General features: G+C 39.5%; 1 protein-coding gene across 4 annotated transcripts in view; it reads right to left on the bottom strand.

Moving 5' to 3' along the window:
• Positions 1-18,155, bottom strand: part of MSRA (methionine sulfoxide reductase A) — a 241,674-nt gene that overhangs the window by 94,801 nt on the left and 128,718 nt on the right. For 3 of the 4 annotated variants that reach the window (XM_015859751.2, XM_032443475.1, XM_015859753.2), the window contains one exon: positions 3,151-3,255. The exons of the other annotated variant lie outside the window; for it this stretch is intronic. In XM_015859751.2, the coding sequence (XP_015715237.1) occupies positions 3,151-3,255 (105 nt within the window). The remainder of the gene's footprint in view (positions 1-3,150; positions 3,256-18,155) is intronic. 4 annotated transcript variants of the gene reach the window in all.

Raw genomic sequence — 18,155 nt, 5'->3', positions numbered from 1 at the left:
CTAGTGCTAACTGCCACAACTTGAGAAAGATATATAGCATATCATCCCTACCCCACGAGACAAAGAAACTTGAAATTGGGACCTAGTAGTTTAGTTTCTCTCAAATCAAGAAAGTCTACAGCGAGGTAGTGAGCTTTACAAGGACACTCAACAGGGTTCAGCATTAAGCAATCATAAAAATGCATCGGTAAAGCAATCTGTCCACATCAGCCATGTCTGGAATACATGAAGGCTCCAGTGACTGCCATCATCTCCACAGATAAAGTGATGCCCTTATGTTCAGAACATTCTTACAAAAAAACATTTGGAACTTTTGCCGAGTCAAGCTAGGATAAATCAGAATCATAGAACCATAGAATGGCCTGTGCTGAAAAGGAGCACAATGACCATCTGGTTCCAACCCCTTGCTGTGTGCAGGGTCACCAACCAGCAGCCCAGGCTGCCCAGAGCCACATCCAGCCTGACCTTGAATGCCTGCAGGGATGGGGCATCCACAGCCTCCTTGGGCAACCTGTTCCAGTGCGTCACCAACCTCTGGGGGAAAAAATTCCTCTTAATGAAGGCTTAGCTCTGTTTATACCAAGCACCACAGAGCCACACAGATTCCTGAGGTAGCTGTAAATGACTTGGGTATCCACACTGCAGCATCATGCAGAGATATTAGCTTACATCCCAGAAGGAATACGGTCACATTAGTGTGGCTCCGTGCCCAGGCTAATTAGGTGATGTTTCCCCAGTTGCCAGAAATCAAGAAGTGAATCATACATCTGCCAGCATCCAACCTTCTTCTGAAAGCACTGACTGGAACTATTCTGAACCTCAGTTATGGATGGATGTAAAGCGAATACAAAGATGTCATTATTATTATCTTGTTTTAAAGCCAGAAGGAACCTTAATTTCATTTACCACAGCTACTACATTATGCCCAATACTTCAGCCAACGTAATGCAGTGAAGCTCTTTAGAGACCAAGCTATTGCACCTGTGCCACATGCAGTGACCAACCAAACACAGTCAAAGGCAAGACTACAGAAGTAGCAGAGAATTGGTTAGGTGGTAGTTTCCCTGAGTTTCCAGCAGAGATCCATTCCTCATGCTTTTCTGGAAGGCAAAAAAACCATACAGCTCTGGTCGTCAGTTCCTAGCTCTGGCAATTGGGATGAAGCCCATCCTATGAGTAACACATGCTTACAGAGAGGCCAGGTTATGGCCAATCGCTGAGAATCCAAATCAAAAAGAACAAAACTAGAACTAACCACAGCGGTAGGATGGGATAAAAAATGCCTTACTGAAACCTACAAGCAAACCACAAAGGTCCTGAAGCACGATGTAAAGATGGGTATAGTCTCAAAGCATGAGTTTCAAGCGTGGTGCAAGCACATCATTCTGAACACAAATATAAAGGAAGGGGTTGATCAAGGACAGAGATAAATCAGCACATCCCAGAACACACCACTCCCACCACACATAGACAGAGCTTCTTCTTATGAACTGAATCTAGCTCCTCTTTCAAATGATAAATGACCTCATTTTAAAGACTTGAAATGATGGTGATGGAAAAAGAATCCAGTGCTTAATTACACTGAAAGCTGCAAAAAGATTTCATTCTGAGATGGAACTGGACTGAATGTCCAGTTATTGGGTTTAGTCATGGTCCACCTGTGGTTGTACTGTGAATCTCACAATGATGTTTGACATTTGAATGTGTCCTTTTTCTGTTCTATAACCCTTAGTTGGTGAACACAGGAATGACACAAAATCTTTCAAAGAAAGGCAACAAAGCAGTGAAGAGTCTGGAGCACAGACTCTAGGTGTTATAAGGGGAGTGGATGAGGGCACTGGGATGGGTCAGTCTGGAGCAGGGGAGCTCAGGGGAGACCCCATTGCTTTCTCCAACTCCTGAAAGGAGGATGTGGTGAGGTGGGGATTGGCCTCTGCTCCCAGGTAACAGCACTGAGACAAGAGGTAATGGCTTCAAGCTGGATGAGAACCAACGTTCAGGTTGGTTATTAGGAAACATTTCTTCTTAGAGAGAGGTAATGCATTGGAACAGGCTGCCTAGAGAGGTGGTGGGGTCACCATCCCTTGATGTGTTCAAGAAAAGGGTAGGTAAAGCACTTAGGAACATTGACTTGGCGGGCATGGAGTTCCTGGGTTGACACTTGGACTTGATGATTTCAGTTGTCTTTTCCAGCCTTAACAAATCCATGAGATCTTACTGGCTGCCTCCAGAAAGCCTCCTCACCCTGACTAAGCTTCCCTTTTCACACAGGCAGGAGCTGCAATAGCAATTCTTTGTCTTCCTGCTGCACTCTGGGCTCAGTGGAAGACACTTCATCCACAAAAGCCCCTGGATCCTTTTCAGAGTTAGTGACTCTCAGGGTGGTGTCCCATTCTGTAGGTATCATCTGTGCTTTTTGTCACCAGATGTGGTAACAAGTGGCATAATCACGGTAGCTGTTAAAATATTGAAATGAGCTACTGCGCGTAATATTCCTAGAAAATGGTATCAAGCGTGATGCTTATTGAGACTATATAAACATGTGCAATGTTTTCCCAGCACAGTTTCCCATTTATGTTTGCACAGATGTGTATAAAGTCACCACGAAATCTCTTCCAAGAGAGATGAATCGAAAGGTTTGAAGAAGGCAAAGAGCCAGAATGCTCTGCTCAGCGTATCACCTCCGACATCTTCTATTCATTTTTGTGGGTAATCATAAAAAAATATTCACCGCCATTGGAAAATATAGCAAAAAAAAAATCGTATATATTTTACGAGGTATAAATTTTCTCAGCATAACCAAAAAAAAAAAATGGCCACATTTGAAGCTGCAAAGAAACATGCTTTAAATTAAGGGACAAAAGGAAGAAATTGTCATAATCAAAGCTGAAAAAAAAAAATATTCTATTGTCTGCTGTGTCTCTCTGTGGGAATTTTCCCAGCACAGACAGCTGTAAAGGAGGAGGGGTATTGTGAGTTTCTGTACTCTCATTCTCTCTCTTTCTCTCTTTCTCTGTCAATAAATGTCTGCAATCATATTCTCGAGCTCCAGTGTGATTTCAAGGTTCATCTCTTCCATGCAGCTCAAACACTAATTATCCCAGCTGTAATTAGTAAGATAATTAAATACTGGCTCACTCATCACTCTACCTTGTGTCGGGTCATGATTCTCCCAGAAGACCTTGAGCAGTTTCTCAAAGCTGATGTTTTCTGGCTGATATACCACTCGTACAGCCTCTGTGTGGCCAGTTCTACCTTAAAAGACAAAATCAGATCCTATTAGTAAGAATTAGCTGCCGCATACCCATTATTTTAAATACTGAGATCAAAAGCACAATCCTTTGTTTCCCTTTTTATTATTTTTAATGCATTTTTAAAGGCAGGAGCTTCTTATATATAATGTTTTATGTACATAGAAGCCCTATGATATTTACAGGGTTGGACAAGGCCATCAGGAAAGAAACCAGCCAGAGTAAAAATAAGGTAAGACAGTGATATTTTTACAGATGTTTGTCAAGTTTCAGCAGAAAAAAAACCCACCAAAATACCTCTTAAATATTTGTACCGGACAATTAGTAAAATATTACTTAGCATTCTAAATAGAATATTAAAATATGAAAGAGTATGAAAAAAAACCATGAAAAATACAACACCTACACTGTCCTGACAGCAGGAAACTGGGTTTCACTAGCAATGAGGTAAGATATGGGTGAAATAATCGATAATGAAGACGAAGTTCAAAGGCATGTTTACTCAAAATGATACAAAAAATTCCAAACCAGTCTATATCAGCCAACACACTGATCCCAACAGGCCTCAGAAAGAGTCAAACAGCTCCTAATTGAACTTTGTGTCAGCAGATAAAGTTCAAGGAAGGTAATCAGGGATTACTTCACATTAAAAGACATTATTCCTGTATTTCAGTTATTTTATGGTCCAGATTCTTTCATTCTTTATTATATTATTGAAAGATTAAGCTTCTTAAAATGTGAAGTATCTGGCCGGGTAATTTTCTTCAGCAATAATGAACAGATTGCTGAACACCCAGGCATTGCAAGGTTAGAGTCCATGGCACTGAGTGCTGCACAAGCACATATCAAAGATCTATAAATATAGGCATTTTTGTTGCTATAATGTATATTTTAGCAGGAAAAAAACAACAACCCTATTCTCCAGTTAAATCATAACAAGGAAATAATCAACCAAAGTAAGCTGGATGGTCAGAATTACTTTTAGGAGGGCATATAATAGGCTGCTCGTTCAGGTTAGGCCAGGTTTTCATGTCATTCTCACCAGCATAAATTTCAGCTTTACCCATTTGACTTCAATAGAACCGTCTGGAATTTCACACAGTTCAACGACCAGGTGAATCTGGCCCATTGGTGGGTTCTGAATTAGCTGCCACCAAACAAGATAAATCAGTCTATAAGTAACCAGGGAATGGTAAGTGAAAATACCAGTCTGGTAATAAGGGAAATCTGGGGGGGAAAAAAAGTAGAAAAAGTAGGAAGGAAATGAAAAGGATGCTAAGACATATAAAAGGGATGTAAGAGGGAAAAGTAAGACAGCATTATATCAGTTAATTGGGGCACATGAAAAGAAGAAAACCTAAATGAGGCACAGAGGGGTGGGCTAGCTATTAAAGGGGATTTAAAAGAGTAGGATTAAATTTAGTCTAGAACACAGAGAAGTAAAAGGGGTATCTGGGATACCTGTAATGAAAACTTTGATAAAATCAATTTGGTTCCTGTCCATCGTGTTTGACAATACAGCAAAGATAGGCTCCCTGAGATTAAAAGGCAAAAATGTACAAATTATATGTAACCTGTAGCTAAAGCCAAGCCATCCTGACCACCAGGATACTGTCCAGGGAAACGATGGCCCCATTCCTCTTTCACACGATCTGTGCCTACTGAAGTCAACAGAAGCTTATCTCCAACATCTGAAGGCAAATTCTGATGGTGGGCTAACTGAAAGGGATCATACATTTAGCAGGATAAAAATAGAAGTCACAGAGAGTTGGCTTGATAGTAAAGTGAAATGGTGTGAACATAGAATGGTGTGAACTGACAGCCAGCTTAGGTCAGAGTTTATTCTGAATTCCACATTTTAACATGGGTTATCAGGGAAAATAATGTTTGTTTGCCTTAGCTGAAGACCAGCTCAGGCTTTTTTTGTATAAAGGAGAGCAAATGGACAACGGTGCATCCAGATTTTGCAAGCCCACTCCATGTAACTAAAAAGATTAAGGAGTGGCTTCTGACTTCATTATTTTTTTTAAGCCAATGTGAAAGTTCTTATCACCCAGGAGCAAATTGCTTGTCTAAGACAAGTAGCTTTAGATCACATGAGAGTTTCTTCAAGAACTTCAAAACAACAGAGGCATTACCTTTCCTCTCAATTGAAGCAGCAATTATATCTTGTCAACACTGTCTGCTCTGACTAATCCAGAAGTTCAAAGAATCAGCTTTCTTCTTTTCCTCTGAATAGGGAAATAGCAGCGCTACCCTAAGAACGCTGTAGGCTGACCTCGTGGAAAAAAAAGCCTTTAGATGTATGGCTAACAGACTGTTAGAACCTAGAGCGTCTTTAAAATCAATATTCATCCTCACAGAGAAAGCAAGGAGATAATGCCTGCCGGTCTTATCAGATTCACCTTTAATTTTCCGCAAAGCCTCTCCACAACCTACTGGGTTTCCTTTCTGAATATGGCATGGCTATTTCTACTATGAAGAATCTCAGCCATTTGTGGTGAGCAGTCCTAGCTCCCACCAATTTCCATGGAAACTCTTCCAGTCAACTGGGTAGGCAAGAGCAAACAGAGGTAAAAGGCTTCACGTGGCCTGGAAGTATTGGTAATGGTTGGACTAGATGAACTGCTAGGTCTTTTCCAACCTTGATAATTCTGTGATTCTGTGGCATTGATTGAACACAAGCTTTCCTAGGAGAAGCACAGAGAGAAAGCAGGATGGGACACAGAAAGAAGGTGCGATCACTCTGCAGGTACTGTGTGCTTCACAAGGATTCAACAGAGGCCTTCCCTCTTCATACAGGGGAGTTGGATTAGAAGTCCTATAAGGTCAACAGTTCTATGGTTCTATGAAATTTGACTGCAAAAACAGAATAATTGCATTTCTCTTGGATTTATATGCTAAGTACACAATAGAGAAAGAACAGAGCAGGCATCACAACAGCCAACCACACCTTTGTGCTGTAAGAAAACCCACCCATATTGAAACACTTCTAACCGAAGTTACAAATAAAGAAATCTTTATTTGTAAGATTTCTTAAAATGGAGAGACAGTAATCAAAGAAAAAAGCTGCACGTCTTCTAAGGAGAGGTTTAAACCAGCTAACATGGAACAGCTGAAACAATTTAATTTGCTCAGTGATGGATGGCATTCTTTCAGTGATACTCAGCTCTTCAACTTCGTACCTCTTTCAGAATTTATCACAAAACTTCCATTTATATAAAGCCAGAGAGTCATAGTGTCCTCAGATCAACTATTGGTTTTAATTATCTGATTTTTAATATTCCCCAGCAAAAGTGTGCTCCGTTCGAAGTTACAAAAGTTCCAAAGAGAGCTCAAACTTTGAAGCACATGATTTATCGAATCACTAAATGTAATTCAATTTGCTGTTAAATGTGCAAATGGAAATCCTTTATTTGTAGGTGCCAGTATTGGATTTCCAGCCATGGTGCTCAGTTCTCCTTCAGCTTTGGAAGGAGCTTAGCCATAGAAGAACCTTGCTGCAGCCGATAAGACTTCATTACACCATGGCAGGGAGGGCCATGTGCCAACAGCAGCCTGTCTGTTTATCCTGTATCTATTTCCCACTTAGAAAACATAGCCACTCTCAGAGGATTAGCTACAGTGAGCTCTTTCAGTGGGGATTCAAACTCTGGCAAAAACCTTCCTGTAAAGAGCAATGGAATAAAAAAAAATAAAAAATAATAAAAAAAAAAAAGACATCTGAGTGACACGTCAGTGCTTCCTTTCAATTCTTTTTCTCCCTAATAGTGTTTAGATTTTCACCTTCTTAATCATCTCCCAGGTGAGTGCCCGAGCCAATGGATTAGAGAACTGAGCTCATTCGTTTTAACTTGCTGCATGCAGTTCATTATTTCTCGCAAAGTGGAGCAACTTCAAAGGACTCCTCACCTGACAGCACCCATGTGGCACGTGGGCTTTTTCTCCCGATGCTTCAGCCCTTGGTGAATTGGGTTCTGAAATTTATGTAATGCCAAAGCTATTCCCTCCTGCCCCATTTCTGACTTGCTTCTCTTTGCTCACTGAAACAAAGGGATGTGCCAGTGGTTAGACCAGCCCATGCCACTCCATCTACTATATGCATTACACCCCATTGCTGGAGGTGCTCAAGGCTATGCTGGATGGGACCATAGGCAGCCTGATCTGGTGTCTGACTTAGTGACTGGCAACCCTACACACAGCAGGGGGTTGGAAGTGGATGATCTTTGAGGTCTCTTCCAACTCAAGTCATGCCATGATTCTGCAGTTCTATACAGTGAGGCACCACGTATGGAGCTCAAGCACCGAAGTTAAATATGGTCTCACAGCTTCTCCTTATAGTTCCCCCTTCTTTGTGCAATAAACTTTTCATAAGCCTCATATATTTTCTGACACAAATGTCTAAATGTAACTGAAAGGAACAGGCAGCAGATTTTCAGCCGATGCACAATTCAGAGCTTATTGATTTTGGAGCTAAAACAATTTGTGCTAGCGAAAGCCAAGGCCCTAGTGAATATGTAAAGTATTATATGAAAAAGTAATAGGCCCTTTGAGCATCTGCTTCTCCAAACCAGTCTGGGAATTTTTATTATGTTGTAGATATCATTCATTACATTTCCAGCTTCTCCTTAAGATAGCAATGTGTTAAGCAAGCAAACAAAGGTTAGTCAGGAACACACTTGAGAAACCACTCTGGGGATCCTTTTAATCTTTTTGTTTTAATTTTTATTTTCTTTTACCTTCCAAGTAATGAGTGTGAACAGAATGGAAATAATAACACTCTGATAGACTTACAGAGGGCAGAAGGCTCCATAATGGTGATATTATTTGACTTCCTGCCTAACACAGATTAGAGAATTTTTGTAGATAAAAAGCCACCTCCTGCTTTCCTGACCACTTTTCAGTTTTTTGGGGGTGAGTTTTATATTGTTCTGAAGGTTGCTGTAAAACATTAAATGACACTAACATTTGCCTAACTTTTTTTTTTTGTGTGTGTGTTTTTACCTTCTTTATGTTTCCCAATTCTCTACAGACTTTGTCAGCTCTGAAAAAGGAGATTAAGTTTGGCTCGTTATCCCCTGTGAGTTTCTGATTCACTGCTTTACAAAATATAATTCTATACCTTCTCAGTGTGATCCACACTGTTTTATACAGCTGCACTAAAATATATGTCAATCGTACGGAGAAGGAAACCAGTTTATCACCGTGGGCCAATTCTGAAGTTGTTAATCTAAATAAAATTTTACTTAAATACTAGAAACTTCTTCCCCCCCAAAAAAACATCATGGGAAATAACACTTCTTCTAGTGCCCAGAGAAGGCAGCATGTACTGCAGCTACAATGTGATGCACATATTTCCCTGTAAGTCTATTGATTGGTTTTAGTAGAGGATGGATGAATGACACAGTAAATGAAAATTCAAGAACAAAATATTAGAGAAAATTTCTTCTCTGTAAGTGTGGTGATACACTGGGATGGGCTGACCAGGGAGTCACCATCCCTGCAGGTGTTCAAGAACAGTGGGGATGTGGGCAAGGTGAGTGTGGGCAGGGGTTGGGCTGGGTGGTATTGGAGGTCTTTTCCAACCTTAATAACTCTGTGATTCTTTATGTGTGCCTCCCCAGTATCTCTTCAGAGAATCAGGGAGTGGTTGGAGCTGGAAGAACCCTGGGGTCCCTCTGGTTCCCCCATCCAGCCCCAGCAGGGCAATGTAGAGCAGGGTGCCCAGCACCACGGCCAAGGGTTGTGGGAGATCAACAAAGAGGAGCCCTTACAGCTCTCTCCACCCTGTGCAAGGGCTCCAGCACCTTGGAGGCCCTCCCTCCTTCAAGTGTATCTTCAACTGAAGAATCACAGAATCACAGAATTACGGAATTGTAGGGGTTGGAATGGACCTCTAGAGATCATTGAGTCCAACCCCCCTGCCAAAGCAGGCTCCCTACACCATGTTGCACAGGTAGGCGTCCAGGCGGGTCTTGAATATCTCCAGAGAAGGAGACTCCATAAAAGGAGAATCCATAAAAGGAAAATATGTACACACATTAACATACACACACACATATATGTTACCTGTAGGACAAGAGGAGACAACAAAACTTCACTACCTTTACCACTTTGTTCACTGCACACATAGGATATGTCTTTGTTAGACCAAGGCCCCCAGTACCAGCACTTCAGGAGGGATTAGCAGAATAGACTCACTCTGGTCTGGGCAAGTGGGCTGAATGCTATTCATAGTTGGAATGTATTATATGTGCTCCAAGAGAGAATATTCTCATTTAATTTCAATCAAAAGGAAACTCAGCATCAAAAAATATTCCAGCATTTTCTTGTAGATGCCAGTGATAAGCTTCTTTACTATTTGCACTGGGAGAAATATCTAAGCTGTAGAGCAAAGGGTTCGGTTGTGATGTGTGATACAGGTTATCTCTGGTTTGAGTGGTGCTGTACAGCAGAGATCAGTGAACTGGCTGAGTTGCTTTGCCTTAGGGATACTGTGCAACACAACAAAGCATCTCACAAGACATTCAGCTGAAGAAAAATTGTTGAAGATAGGCATATAATTAATGCCATTCAACATGGCTGTATGGAACGTAGGTCTTGTCAGCCAAACTTGATTTCATTCTCTGATGAAATTACAAGTCTAGTTGTAATAAATGTAGAATGTAATAGCACGGATGTAATAGACTTAGACTTTATTAATGCATTTGACTTATTACTCCATGACAGTCTGATTAAAAAATTAGCACTATACAATATCAATAGTGCACGTGTTAAATGGATTCAGAATTGTCTAAATGGCAGTTCCAAAAAAAAAATTGTCTAAACGGAACATGCATTGAATGGCAGCATTTTTATCAGCACACTACAGGGACTGGTACAGAGCTTGTTGCTTGTTGCTATCAGTAAAGAAATAAAAAGTCTCAACTTACAAAATCTGTGGGTAACTCAGATGAGAAGGTTGACAGGATGTCTTAGAAATGATCACTTTCTAAGGGTGCATTAAATAAAAAGTGAATTAAAACCTGTCATATGTAAAATCTTACTAGAGGGAATAAGTGGCACAATCTGAAAAGAAGGAACAACCTTTGAGGAAAGTGCAAGAGTGGAAATAGACAAACAAGTAAATAAGAAATCCCTTTGCCATTAAAAAAATAAAAATGGGTTGCCTAGAAAAAGTGAGGTTGGTATGAAGAGGACTGGTGAGATGAATCCTGACATTAAGTAGCTCCTCAAAAATAGTTTCAGAGACAATCCTGGAAGACGTGAAGATATTTTATGTTTAGCTTTCAAAAAGAAAATCCAAAGGTTTTCAATTAAAGGATATAGAGAATGATTGAAGGTCTTTGAAAAAGCAACGAAAAAGCATATCAAGAGCCAGTGGTAGGAACTGAAACCAGGCAAACTCAAATGGAAAAGCAGTCACTTATTTTTTATACTGGTGAAGGTTATCTTCTACAAAACACGACAGTGTTCAATTACACCATTTGACCATTCAATGCTCCTATAAACCTATGTCCTATAAACTAAGGAAGCTGGTTGATTCCCCATCTCCTGGTACTCTCAAATTCAATCATCTCTCCTTTTGGAAGAGACACTTCTGACAAATACCTGTTAAAGGAAAAAGATATAAGGCATAATAAAATAGTAACTGGATGAAATGTAATGACCCATGATATAAAAGATATCAAATTAAATAATGCAGTAAGCCCTTACTAGCCTTAAATGCTGTGAATATATGAGTGAATTGCCTCTCTTTTTCCTTTGTTCACTTAACTTTAATAAAGCCTTTCTATTCCAAACACTGCTATCTGCACAAAGAGTTGGAACTTCTGTATTTTCTTCTTTTCATCGTCGTCAATGAGTTAGACTATAACCTAACTGCAATTCCTATACGATCTTTATATAGGAAAGTTAATAACTTTCAGCTAAAGTGCTAAATGCAGAAAAACACCATCCTGCCACTTCTACAAAGTTCTTCTTTTTAGCCCAAATTTAACCCTAAATTTAAAAACATTAGGTGGACAGAGCCTTTACCTCTCAATACATTGTGTTTACTGACAAACCAGTTATAGTTGGCACCATGAAAAATGCAATGCCTGACTTCTCCCATCTAACCTGTGTGAATCTGAACACTCCAATGGGTGGATGTAAAACAAAACAAATGGTTGTGCCCTGTCTTAGAGTGAGAAACAGTGGCTTTAGGTTATGACACATTAATTAGAATGTTACTTTATAAAATGAAAGATTAAATATGAAGAAATAATGGGAGCTACAGAAACATAACCACATAAGTAACAGCAATCTCATATTGTTGACAACATCTTACATTGCTTTGGAGCCAAGAGCTAAAGCATAACTGGTCTACATGTAAGATCCTGTAGAAATGGTAAGCCAGAATAACCACTGATGTAACAAAAACTCCATACTTTGCTCAGGACATGGAAATAAAAAGGTATTTCAGAGACGTTCAAATACTGAAAGACTGCAATATATATATATATAAAGAAAGAGTCAACTTGGACAGTGATAAGAAATAAATTAAGGTGAAAAGTCTGATCGGATGAACACGGGTTGGTACAATGAACAGAAGACAGGTGGTTGTGAAGGATGATACTGAACTTCTTCAAAATTTAGGTGGGGAACACGTCGCTTTCCTTTATTTATTTGCTATAAAAATTATAACCCTGTCACTGGAAGCTCATTACAAACACGAGGGTACTCCTTTGATTAAAATTAGTCATACTGTAGGAAAGATTTAATGACCACAATGCTAGATTTTGAGTCTGGGGAGAATCCAGACTCAAACTGCTCAGCTAAGTGGATAATTTGGATTACATGAATTTAGGTTCATCACTGCATTGATACACACTGATTGATATACACAGTACTATGTATAGAGATCGTTCTTGAACAACAGAAAAAAATCTATGGTAATGTATGGAAACAAAACAGAACAGCAGACAGAACACAGCTGTGTAAGACTTGACTTTGGAGCATCCAACCTAAACCCATTGCCCTTTGCTGTGTGGATTTGACCTGAACTGAACTGCAACTCAAACTTCAGCCACCAATTAAGGCACACGATTCATTATCCCACTCTATTATACTCCACACAGCTCTAGCCTACATCTGGTATCACTGATTTCTTCTCCCACACAGTTACGAATTCAGTAGCCCAGAAGACTGTTCCATTGCAAAGCCCCTTTGAAGAATTCAATTAATGAAATGATGTTGGTATTTTTTATCATAAAAGATAAACTCAATGAACAAAGACCTGCCCAGGAAATATATCCTATTATCCATGGGCATGAAAAACTTTGAGGATAAAAGATTAACACAGTGTCATAGTTGCACCATGCTTTTGTCCTAAAGACTTCAAAGCACTTTCTAAATCTGGATTCCATTATCCCCATTTTGCAGAGCGTAGCCCACTATTACATTGTGTTCTTCATAATTAATTCTCCAAATATGCAACATAATTTATTTGAATACAGTGAGCTCTGCCATCAGCTTTTGTATTCATTGAAAACCCAAACACACAGACTTGCCTTGTAGAAATATGTTTTGAGGGGCAAAGGGAAACAATAGTACCACGCTTAGATAACAACAAAATAATTAGCTCTGTCAAGATGTGTGGAATATAAACGATGGTACAATTTTGACTACAGGTAAGAATTCCATATGGTAACAATTTCACTATAGTGTCTCCCATTTCTAGAATATAGCTTTACTAACAAGCTTAATAAAAAGGATGCTACCTTCAACTACATGAAATGACAACTATCTCCACTAATTCACTAGTGCCAGAAATGCATCCCGTTTATCAGACTTGACTTAGAACAAACCACTTGGCCGTCAAATGGCAGCAGGTCTCCTACAGGCCCTGTGAGAATTTGAGAAATGGAGTTATGTGTAATGATTGAATCGTGTCTGATTATAAAAACACTTCCTCAGTATTTCATTTCAAAGTCAGCCAGTCTTCTCAGGACTTGTGTTATGCCCTTCTCCCACCAAAGACAATGTAGAACCGAAGTTGTGTAGAACTAGAAGATGACTTGATAATATCAGGAGGTCCCTTCCAACCCCTACAATTCTGTGATTCTGTGATTCTGTGAATAGATAGATCCATTTTATCTCCCAAAAACAAACAAATAACCAAACCAAACCAAACCACAACCACAAGCAGTACCAGGTCTCTGCTGTAGGACAAAAAGGTAGAAGATGGACAAGAGAAAAAGGTAAGTCTAAATGAAATGCCTGGACTCTGTACTGGGCTCTAGCTTCAATTTATAATGGGAATACTTTTCCTCGTGTCAATTTAGCAGAAAATAAGATTGATTTATTATTATTTTTTCACAGCTTTTCGCTGCAAAGGCTCTGTACTTGAGCTATGCAACGCTCAGAATTTCCTTAAATAAATGGGCATAATGGAAGGAGCAGAATAACTGAAATTGTGAACTGAGAACAAATATCAAAAGGAATAAATGGATGTAAATAGAATGCCTAGAGATAACTATTTATAGCAATTTTGGTGTAAGGATTTGGAAAATGCTAAATAATCTGAAAGATTAATAAAAGGAGAAACAAGTAGGATACACTAATATCTGTTCTTTTCTACTAGGATCATCAAAGCGGTAGTTTTATCCTTTTCTCTCTTGAGTGATTTCAGTAAGAGGTTTGTACTCCAAGGAGATCCCTGAATACAAGCTTAGATTTCTGGAACAGGCCAATTCTCACTCTTAGTGGATTGGAACAACAACAGAGCTCTTGGAAGAAGACTGCTCATATCTACAAATGCTTACGACCTGGGAAAAAGTGGATGGAAGGAAGGAAGGAAGGAAGGAAGTAGAAGGAAGGAAGGAAGGAAGGAAGGAAGGAAAAGGAAGGAAGGGAAGGAGGAAGGGAAGGAAGGAAGGAGGATGAGAAGAAGGAAGGAAGGAAGGAAAGGGAAGGAAGAAGGAGGAGAGGAAGGAAGCAAGGAAGGAAGGAGGAAAGAAGGAAGAAAGGAAGAATGAAAGAAAGAAGGAAAGAAGGAAAGAAAGAGGAAAGAAAGAAAGAAAAGAAAGAAAAAAAGAAAGAAAAACAGATAAAGAAAGAAAGACAAGAAGAACAGAAAGAAAGAAAGAAAGAAGAAAAAGAAAAGAAAAGAAAAAAATGGAGAAATATTGTTGTTATTTGTACTCTGAAACCTTCTCTGTCATATCCAATTATTATTAAACTTATCTGACAGTTATGCGCTATACACAAGTATGATTTGGATCATTATTTCCCAAAAGAAACATGGAAAAAGCAGAAGATGGTTTCACCAGAGATCTTTCATAAACAGCAAAGTGCAAAGAGACAGGAACAGAGCAGAGGACGTGATGATGACAGAGAGACCCCCATGGGGTTCCAGAGAAAAGAGTACCAGGATGAATATTTGAGATTAATTCATAGCAATCAAAGGTTCCAGTTAATACTTTTAGGCCTATTAAAACTAACGGTAGAGTTCTAGAATATTCAAAAAGTGGCCAAGAAACCTGTTTTCTGCAGCACTCTTTGTCAGAATCAACATGTGTAATGGAGCTAAAGGATAAAGCATTGACAACTCATCTGGAATACAGCTATGAGAATACTGGGAAGAACTGAGCAAGCAAAAATTAGGTGTAGATGATGTTCATTACTGAGAGATCGATAATTACAAAAATCCATGTTATTATGCTGGACCTGCCATAGAGAACTATGATGTCTGGGGACAGAGGAAAACAAAGCATCTTCAAAATGAAAGGAGACAAGACGGAGAAAATGAAAAAATGGATCAGGAGCAAAAAATCTCCATCTGAAAGCATAAGAAATGTATTTTGTTATTTCCTTTCCAGTGCTTTGGTGAAGCAAAACACTCCTCCCTAAGAGCTTTTGAAATCCCATTACTTCGCTTTCAAACATAAACTACAGTGTTGTCCATATTAAAGTGATACTCAAAAAGGATCATTGTGGGAGGAAGCTAAAAATTTGCCTGGTATAAGTATTAAAAATGCAGAGGAGTCAGAATCAGGTCAGTAAGACATGTACAGATGTGGTGGGTGACAGAAGGGAGAACAGGGAAGTAGGTTGGAAAAGTTGGCTGGCTGGCTGATTAAAAGTTATTTAAAGGACTTAAGAGGATGATAATCAAATGAGTTTGAAAGAAGACTGGATTGGCAGAGAACAGGTAAAGACGAGCAATGAAGCAAAGAGAAGGGAAAGGATTAGGTGGAAAACTCACAGGAAACAGGATAGATACTCCAACTTCATGTCAAACAGGAAAATGTGGTTGCCATATTTCATTATTGTAATGCCTGGACATTACAATACTTGAATACCCCATCCCTAGGGGTGCTTGAGGCCAGGTTGGATGGGGCTCTGAGCAGTCTTTTCTGGTGGGAGGCACCCAGCCCACAGCATGGGGTTGGAACAGATGACCTGTGAGGTCCCTTCCAACCCAAGCCATTCTATGACTCTATGATACACTGCCAATTGTAGCTGCCATCTCACTATGCAAGCTGCTGTAAAGAATAAAAGCCATGTCAGCCACTAAAAGCGGTGGAAACAACCTCCAGTTGTTCCTTGGCTGCAAGTTTATTGTCACCAGCCTTCCTGGTGAGCAGCCCTGCAATGAGAAGAGGCTGACATCCTTGAGGGCTACTTGGATGTTTTAGAGTCTCTCATTTCTGACTATGGAAAGTCTTCATTTCTAGGATCTCACCCTGAGCATAAAACCCCACACAGTGATGACAAGTATCTTCTTAAGGGCGCCATGAAAAATATGCTATGTGGGGTCAGAGGTTTCACAAGGACCATTAACCGCTGCAAACAGATCAAACGCCAGCTAATATATTTCTACATCTGTGTGACCCATATCTGAGATCAGGTTTGAAAAATAAAGGCAAGCAGATCAATTGTTAGCCTTTAATAAATCTTTACAGATATTTCACTTCTTTTTTCTTGTGGCAAACCTTGTAGACATTATTAATTCTCACTCCAGCTTTAATGAATGGCTTTGCCAATGCTTAACCTCACGAAGCTATGTAAAATGAATTATTACTGATGATTAATTATGCCATAATAGACCAATAAGAGCAACCTTTATTTCAGTCGCTGAGTAAATTAATTAAAATTTACTCCAGTACACAGTTTACTGTTAATGCTGTTATTTACCTGTGACAAAAAATATTATTGCCACTTTTGCATAAATGTAAGAGTTGTACTTCATGTTAAACCAGTGGAAGCATTTACCTCCTGTTTAAACCTAATGGACATTCATTGTTTCTGACTGTCCATTCTCATTAGACTGTCCAAACTGAGAATGGGATGCAGTTTTGATTCACCTTATCTAACTTCCAACATGTATGTTGTAAAAGCTAATCACCCAGACTCCTATGTGTATATTGAATTACAAGTTTCTCAAATGCTGTTCCACAAAGCCTTATCAGTAGTATTTTGGACTACTCTCCAACTTCAATCTACCTGCTCTGATACGTTCCATGACATCTGTTAACAAACACTGTGACAATCTAATTAGCGGTTCACCCTCCTGCGAGACAGCCTCCTTCTATTACTTTCTGAAAAAGTACCCATTCCTTTAAGGTTGGATTACAAACTTGCCAAAACTGATTACTTAAACAAAAACCACAATTCATTCCTAAGAGCGATTCACTGATTTTCATTCTTTCATGCCTCTTAGAAATACCAACTATAAATGTCTCTCTCCTCTCCTTACGCATACAATCATAGAATAGCCCAAGCTGGAAGGGACCCACTATAAAGTCCAGCTTCAGGTTCCAGACAGCAATGTGTGTGCTTGTATACATAATCAGTACACACATAAAGGAAGAGGGCAGATTTAGACTGGGTATCAGGAAGGAATTCTTTACAGTTAGGGAGGTGAGACACTGAGCAGGTTGCCCAGCAAGGCTGTGGATGCTCCCTCTGTGGAAGCACTCAAGGTCAGGCTGGATGGGGCTGTGAGCAACCTGGGCTAGAGGGAGGTGTCCCTGCCTACAGCAGGGGCTTGGAACTGGATGATCTTTAAGGTCCCTTGCAACCCAAACCATTCTGTGATTCTATGATAACCACCACTGAATTGGGAAATAAATGAGGACTACCCAAACCTTCCCTAAAAAATGGAATATAAGTGTGTGAATCGTAGACTTGTTTTATTATGGGTATACAAGCTTCCAGTATGTATAATGATTGTAGGATCAGAAATGTGTGTCACTGGAGGATGCATGGATATGAATACCCACACAAAATGAACCTCTGTTCCATTTTATCTTTCCCTAAGCCTGACAAAAGTCTAGACTCCACTATGCCCTGGCCCAGCTGTTACCACTCACATCAGAGACTCTCCTTTATAACTACAATGATCTTGTATATCAAATGCTGACTTAAAGAAGGGATAGGAAAAAAAAAAAAAAAAAAAAAAAAAAAGACTTTCATTTATATTAAAAATTAAAGGATGTTAATAAATACTGTGCCTATAAGCTGGTCTTACTCCATCTAAAATGCCCCACAGTGAAGTCTTACATCAGTTATTATTGAAACATTAAATGCTTTTCTTACAGGCTTACAGCAATCAATTTAACTTTCAGTCATCTTGTACCCATATGTGCTGCTCCTGTTGATGAAATGGCTATTAATAAAGGAATAGATGGCTATGAATTAAAGCAAGCTCTACTTAATCACATTAATCCAGAGTACGTTAAAGGCTTCAATTTTCTAAATAATTTTGGGCTTAATGCCTCTGAGATGGGCAGACTGTTCTATTGATGCAGCATCTGGTCCAATTTAAGCTGCATTGTGAAGGAGGAATTGTTAGGCCCTTGCAAAAATAAGGAAGACTGACAGTTTTAGGGATGCAACCAAAACTGCTACAGCTGAGAC

Source organism: Coturnix japonica, chromosome 3 (assembly GCF_001577835.2).
Source record: "Coturnix japonica isolate 7356 chromosome 3, Coturnix japonica 2.1, whole genome shotgun sequence".
NCBI lineage: Eukaryota > Metazoa > Chordata > Aves > Galliformes > Phasianidae > Coturnix > Coturnix japonica.
Note: the sequence above shows the minus strand (reverse complement) of the source record. Positions and strands in the feature narration are given on the sequence as shown.